At 37.9% G+C, this 7,778-nt stretch overlaps 1 protein-coding gene across 2 annotated transcripts; it reads right to left on the reverse strand.

The window, feature by feature from the left end:
* Positions 1 to 995: 995 nt before the first annotated feature.
* LOC107826239 (uncharacterized) lies at positions 996 to 7,411 on the reverse strand. 2 transcript variants are annotated; one of them, XM_075254160.1, is made up of 7 exons: positions 6,850 to 7,411; positions 6,045 to 6,133; positions 4,817 to 4,940; positions 4,056 to 4,726; positions 2,750 to 2,896; positions 2,245 to 2,301; positions 996 to 1,253 (listed from the first exon to the last, which is right to left on the reverse strand). In XM_075254160.1, exons 4-7 carry the CDS (start codon positions 4,224 to 4,226, stop codon positions 1,230 to 1,232), a joined length of 399 nt encoding a protein of 132 aa, XP_075110261.1. In that variant the 5' UTR covers positions 4,227 to 4,726; positions 4,817 to 4,940; positions 6,045 to 6,133; positions 6,850 to 7,411; the 3' UTR covers positions 996 to 1,229. The 2 variants fall into 2 exon arrangements, with proteins under 2 accessions (XP_075110261.1, XP_075110260.1); XM_075254159.1 differs by having other exon boundaries at positions 4,056 to 4,940; positions 6,850 to 7,405.
* Between the last annotated feature and the right edge of the window lie 367 nt (positions 7,412 to 7,778).

Genomic DNA, 7,778 nt, shown 5'->3' on the forward strand with positions numbered 1-7,778 from the left:
CACATACCATGGCACTGAGGCTCTTGAGGTCAGTACAATTCCTGAAGCCATGTGGCCCTCCGCATATATAGCATCCCGTCTTCTCGACCTGTGCCTTGTTCTCGGCGTAGCCCTGACAGCCACTCGACTTTTTGAAATCTTGAGTCTTGGAGTATTGTTGTTGTATCTCATTGCCTTTGCCACGGTTTCCCCCACCTTTGACATTGCTAACCTTTGACTCCTTGTCATTGCCTTTGTCGTGCTTGTCATGCCTGAAATACATCAATGATTCAACCTCCACTATGGCTTGGTCTATATCAGTGACTTGTCGACGTTGCAACTCCTGCTTAGCCCAATTTTGTAACCCGTCCATGAAGTGGAATAACAAGTCATCATTGGTCAGGTTGGGGATTTGAAGCATAAGGGTAGTGAACTCCTTGACATACACCACTACAAAAAGGACCTTTAGCGGCAATAAAAAATAGCATTGGCGGCAATAACAATAGCCGTTATATCATTTACCGGCAATTGATCTTTAGCCGGTGATGCCGGGGTCGGTAAAGCCTTTAGCGGCATTTCTGCCAAAAGCTAGTAAAAGGTATGATTTATTGCCGTTAAAACTCATATTCTTTAACGACAATTGTTTGCGGCAATTATTATGGCTGCTAAACCCATTCTAAAAACGACTAATAATGCTCCTTTAACATCCATTTTTATAGCCGCTAAATTCAAAATATTTGTCGCTAAAAGTCCATACCTTTAGCGGTAATTGTTTTGTGGCAATTAAATTGGCAACAATATCTCTTCTAAAAATATATTAGTATGCCCCTTTAGCGTCCATTTTAATGAATAGCAAAGTCAATTAAATTGCCACTAAAAATCATCTTTAATAGCAATATAATGGTACAATATCCCTGTATAAACGTCTTAATCCTGTTAAATTGGCACTAAAATTCACAAGTTATAACAGTAAGTTTAGCCACCATTAATAATAGCTACTACATTCGACCAAAAAATAATGCAAATAACAAAACATATTGATATTAATTCATAAAACTATAGTATATCTCGTTAAATTTTAACGAACAAAAAGTACTAATCCAAAATATTAATATCATAAAACCTTAAAATATAACTCATATTGTTTGAAGTAAATAGCTAATGTCACTATATAACTAATCTTAACGAATAACAATCTTCAAAATAATCTCTGAAACTCTTCCTCATATTGAAATCTTCCACCCGCTAAATTATAGAACATCAGACTGTTTGACCTGAAATTATAAAATAACTATGTCAATAGGAACTAAATGTTGCCAAACACCAAAGCTGATAATAGTTTGCGAGGTTATGAAACTAAAAGTCCATAACCAGAAAGGGACACAAACAAATATCTTTTAGTAAAGTAGGCCCACGAACCTTTCTTGGCTCCAAATTACCTAGAATAGAAGATTCAAAGGTCATCAAATGGCAAAAACTTATATGGTTAAATTTGTTCCAAAGAACCTCTGACCAGTGGCAATTTAGTGAGGGACAACCATGCTCGACCAAATGTTTCAAAGAAAAATCTGGTGGAGGAGCTTACAGGCAAACATGCTCACAGCTCTAATGTTTCAACACTGAGTGTGTGCATAAAATATAAGGAACTGTGGCATATTATGTTGCATTCTCAGTGTTCCAGTCCTATATGGAGCGTAAGGAACTCAGCTGTGATACAAAACAATCAAGCATGCAGGAAGAACAACAATTGTGGTGTCCAAGCTAGCCTACGCGCATCTTAACTATTACACCAAATTCCTGCTACCTCCCCCTAAAATAGGTAGTAGGTAACTCTATCCACCAAGGCTTAGGCAGATATAAAAAAATCACCTAGCGTTTTTGTCTCTACTAGGATTTGAACCTTGGTCTCTCATGGTTTTCACTCACTTCATCGACACTAGACCACGCCCTTGGGTGCTTCCATTAACATTTCTTTAAGCTCAAGAAAAGAGAATATCAGTAGCCTGCCACAGAAAGTGGAAGTGTGCCATTGCTTAAGTTACACAAAATTCAGTTTCTATGAGAAAGGTGATCAGACACACTTATCCAGATGGCAGGAAGCCAAAAAGAGGGCAAGTCTGAGCAGCTCAAACAAAGAAACTGGTTTCAAACGACCATCATCTGAAGTAGTTATAATATCACAAGGAAGCACTGCTGCTGTTTCTTCAAGAAATGAAAAATATGTTGCACAAGGAAACAAAAAGGGGCAATGTTGGGGTAACTTACTTCAATGTTTAAGAGGGCATTCAGACCATCTGCTATAGATCCCAACAAGCATTCATCCTGAGCACAAGAAGCCATTCATAACATAAGCAATGTGTAGAATTAGTTCCAAATATAACATGATACAACTTAGAAGAAAAGCTAGGAAGAATATATTATAAGTGTGCTAGCTCGCGCATAAGCTGTTTTCTTCAGCAATACATAAAGCAACAACAACAACAACAACAACCCAGTATAATCTCACTTAGGGGGGTCTGGGGAGGGTAGTGTGTACGCAGACCTTACCCCTACCTTGGGGTAGAGAGGTTGTTTCCAAATAGAACCCCGGCATCCTTCCCTCCAAGAACTTCTCACCTTGCTCTTGGGGAGACTCGAACTCACAACCTATTGGTTGGAAGTGGAGGTTGCTTACCATCAGAGCAACCCCTCTTGTCACTTGCAAAGATCAAACAAATACAAAGAAATGGCATCCAACATCCCAAGGACAATGGTCGAATGCAGCACAAACCTGTGATTTGATATTTGCATCCAGTACTTTAAGTCCAGACTCAAGAGACCCAGCAATAAATATAAAGCTACTTGAGTCCAAGTTTAGTATCAAATGGATCTGGTTTTTCATCATGATTTCCAGGAATGTGAAGTAAGCTCCTGAAAGCTGTAGGATAAGACAATTGGAAGTAGTTATATTGTTAAAATGAAATGCAGAACAATGAGATAATTTACAGAGGGAAAAAGAATATATACCCCTCAAAATTCGTGTAAGAGGTATGTCCACTGCTGAGGACACAATCAGGGATAAAACCACTTTTAAAGTTAAACAGCTTAAGCAAATTAGCTCAATTTGACACCACTGCTCATTGGAAGAATGTTGAGGCTCTAATTTTTAAGAAGCAGCAACACCGCTGATTGAACAGATAAATTTTTGCCAGAATAACAATGAGAAGGTCCACTTTAAAAATAAGTGGTCAGTAGTTTAAAATATTTAACTCGATCATACCAATCAAAAGAAAATGTAAGCTATAGACAAAGACACAGAAAAAAATGAAAAAGGAACTGAAAAGAAAACCAAAATGATCAACTTCTTCTCTGCATCTGCTCCCCACATACACAAGACTCAAAGACGGCTTAAATATACTCCAAGCAAACACTAAAGGCATACAAATGGTGCTCCAAACACATAAAGAACTACAAGTGGCTGCTACCAAATCCATATTTAAAGATGTATATCCTGATAAACTAATTTTAATCAAGATACTTCTGCAGTTTTCATATGCTAGCATCATAGTCAGAACCAAATTGCCTAAATGTCAGTTCCAACATAATGCCCAATAGGTAACAGGACTATTTCTTTCCACCAGGATGTTGACCTCTCAAATGTCTCAGTAGTCTCTATATTTTCCCGTGTTGTAATTGTGTCACTTATAAGTATGTTTTCTTAGCTGAGCGAATGTAGACAACTCACAATAAACCATACTTTACATCTGCAACAAGCACATAGAAACTATGGGCTCAAACTTGGTGCATATGTGAATTGTGATGCTCCCATTCTTTGTTGGGAGTACACTCCAAAATAAGTAGAGTGCTGGCAACAAATTTTGATGTTTGTTGGGAAGTTTATATGTTCCAAAATCACATAAAATATCTTTGCTCAGAGCATAAAGCAGCAGAAGGTTTTATCTCCAGAAACAAAATCAGTCTGAACATACTATCTTGTTAACATCATATAGTAAGAGGAGTTAATTCTCATGTGATAAGCATCTAAGAAATAAAATAACCAGCGATATTTTTGAATAAATCAGCTCTTAATATAATACCTTTCTATATGCGAGTATATCAGCCAAAGGAATAGATAGAGCCATCCTCATAGAAATGTCAAAAGCATCTGCTAGCGCTCTGTCCCCATAAATCTCAAACACCCCAAAGTTGACATAGTTACCAGCAATACATAAAGTGTATAAGGAAAAAGGACTAAGTTTGACAAACATATCCCATTCATAGAAATAGTTAATTAATCCAAGTGCTTTGAGTTGTCCAGAGAGTTAATTTGATGGTTTAGATCAAGTTCAGAGAGTCGATTCAGAAAGAAATTATCACATTGTTGTTAACTTGCAATTGTAATAGACTATCCAACTTTTTGGAGTTTGTTCAGACAGAGGATTTCGTAAAGAAAGGATCACATTGTTGTTTCAGGATCACATTGTCGTTTCAACTTGAATTGATCAATGGATTTATAGTCTTGGAAGTTGTTCACATAATGATTAGAACATTATCACTCAAAGAAGTGATAGGAAGAGTACATGAAACCAATCCCATACCAGTGAGCATGGCGTTCCACAGATGAGAAACCTCATGTTCACATCATCATCATAGATCTTTATGGCAGGAAGAGTATCGGAGTTGCTTTCTTCATCATCTTCAGGACCTGCCTCAGGCGGAGGGACATTGATTTTGGGAGGATCACCAAGCAGGTGAGGACCCATTTTGACTGTATTGACCACCAAGAAAAAAAACAAGGAAAATAATAGTGCAATTAAAATTTCCAATAAAAGCAAAAAGGGGATGAAATTTGACTAACCATTTTGACTGTATTGGGGGAATTGGAAGAGATTGAAGGGTTAAAGCTCAAGGCTCAAGAACGCGGTGTTCTGTCAATGTAGAGCTAAAGGAGCGACATATCCATTTGAAAATCCATCAAGAAGCTGCAAGATTAGGTATGTATAAATGATCAATGATAATGAAAGAGTTATGGAGCAACAAAAAAAGAGAAAACAAATTGGATATTAAGGGGAGATTAAATTCAATGACTGCAAACTAAATCAACAAATTAATGAAAGCACACTGAACATTCCATTTTTATACTTATTTTTACACTTAAACAAACACATGTAACCAGTATAAAATTTGAATATACAGAAATGTTTCAATGTGCTACTTGAATGTAAACTCCAAATGAGTAAGGGAAGAAGCTTCCAATCATCAACAATATGCCAAGAAGAAAACCTCTTGTCCTTTGTGTTAAGCTGGAGCTGACACTTGGAAATTTGTGAAAGTATGTGTCACTTTCATGTGACATCAATGCTAAGATGTCCTTTTGGCCATAGAAAGAAGGCCCATCTATTGGTTAGATTTACCAAAGTATACAAGTATTTTTAGTAAAAATAAACCATATTTTGGTTCCGCAAGTACTGCTAAGTCTTTCCCAGTTACCAGTACAATGAAGCGATGGGAATAAAGGAAATAGTCTTGGCTTTTTAGTGAACAAAGCAGAAGGTCAACTATTTCGACCACAGAATACAATACAGTTTACCAGAAAGAATTAAAAATTCTAGAAGTACCCTTGAAATAGATGTTAATTTCAGGAAACACACACGACGACCATGAGGTGCTTTGCTTTCCTTTACGTATAGTAGTAATGTAAGACTCTAAAGAAGGCAAAAGAGACCTTGCAACATTCAAGTAAAATAGAAGGTCAAGAATGCCAGAAGAATCAATATGAAAAGCTCTGTGAAGCCTGACAATAAGCCACCATAAACCTAGACAAGAGTGCAGTGTAAATCTTGGATTGGAAAGGATTAAAATGGAAAATTTGACAATGATCAAAGCAGCAGCAAGAAATAGCTTAATGGGAATGTACAAATCTAGATAGTTCTGTAAAATGGTTGCATAGCCACATTATTGAAGTAACTGTTAGGACATCTGTTATTCTCTAGCATAGAGAACTAGGCACCAAGAGCAATGAAAAAATAGGCAGTCCAGAATAATGCATCAAATAATTGTACAACGTGAGTCAACTGCAAGAATACCTCTGTGCCACACATAAGAATGCCTGCCGAAAATGGGATGCTGCATAGCAGCAAAATGCGCTCTTCCAGTACATCACATACAGAACACCCTACAAATATGAACATATCGGCGGAACCAAAAGAACCATCCATAAAGTTTAAATCAGGAGATTTGACCAGATCATCAGATGATTGAATTGAACGAATCTGAGGGTACCAAATGCCAATAAGACAACCAGAAATTCAACTCGCACTTAGTAAATGTTCCCATTAGGCCATTACACCAACCCCTTCCATTAACATTACACGGTATAGCAATTCTTAGTCATACTTATCTCACCTTATTGGAGATTGGTCTTTAATTTACATGCTGAGTAAATCATAAACCACGAAAAGACTAAATGCTGATCGGGTAAACTCGCACCTTAACAATTCTCCACTCAACCCAATCAACTACGTCTTAATCCTAAATTGCTGGAGTGGGCTATGAGTTCCTTATATTCCACCAAAAATCCAGACAAATTTGGTAAATTAGACCTTCGGCTTTCTTTTAATCAAAGAAAACTGGACCACAAGCAAAAACGAAATGCAGTTCCAATCATGCTAAGGTAATCTGTTTAATCATGAGATTCAATTAAGCATATATTTCTAATCAGCCAATGCATAATATACAGATCTGGAAAATTCTGGTTCGCCAACAACAACACATAAAAAGGAAATTCTCAATATTTACGTACAATGAATAGAAGAAATCTGTAAACAATTCATAAATTATTATGTGTCAGTGAGTAGAATAAATAATTGAAACGAAGAAAAATGAACTTACACCAGGGAACACCGAGAGATCCGAAGTCTGTTTCAAGGGCTTGGAAGCCAAAAAAATCGCAAGCGAGAAATGTGATCGGAAGAGGAAGCGGAGATACAAACAAGGTCACGCGAGTGGTAAGCGAAAGGAGTGAGGACCACCAGCACGAGTCCTATAAGGAGGAATGGCCAGATATGACCGGTTCGAGTCATGTAATTGGTGAATCTTATCGCCGGAGACAAGTGCTTCCGTGTAATCGATTCGTCTCCGTCTCCGTCTCCGTCTCCGTCGTCGGTAACCGACGATAAGATAGATGAAAGACCCTTTTGCTTATTTCTGCTGTCTATAATTTTCTTTAAGTGAATCTATTCAATTTACATGAAAAATATTTGGAGGGAATGGGTGATTATTGTGGAAAAGAATGGGAGGGAAAGATAAACAGTGAAAATAGCTTTCAATTGAGGAACTGCAGCAGCCATTCCTTTAAACTGCCAGTAAAGAGAAATTTTTCCTGGCAATTATTGATCTGCCGCGAACATATACTGGCGCTTGACTCCGCTTTGAACTTATCCCATGTGCTAATAGTACATAGACCTTTATCCACATCGGCCATCTTACTTCTCCACTACAGCATGGGTCTCTGAGAGGTACAATACCGCAGTGTTGATTTTGGCCTCGTCGTCCCTCACTTTTCCATGCCTGAAGTAGTTCTCCAAGTGCCAAAGGAAGTTTTTCACTTCTTGTGCATCACGAACACCTTTGAGCACCGGGGGTTTGGGAGCCTCGATCTTGGCCTCCCTCGTCACCTTAACATTGCTGGTTACCTCGGCCACGCCAGCATTGACATGCTCCTCGAGTGACTCTATCTTTGCCTTCATAGCATCGATAGTACTCAAAGCCTCCATGAGTCTGCACTCTAAGACAGTGATGGTATGTCTTAGTTCCATCTC

Source organism: Nicotiana tabacum, chromosome 5 (genome assembly GCF_000715075.1).
Source record: "Nicotiana tabacum cultivar K326 chromosome 5, ASM71507v2, whole genome shotgun sequence".
Classification (NCBI taxonomy): domain Eukaryota; kingdom Viridiplantae; phylum Streptophyta; class Magnoliopsida; order Solanales; family Solanaceae; genus Nicotiana; species Nicotiana tabacum.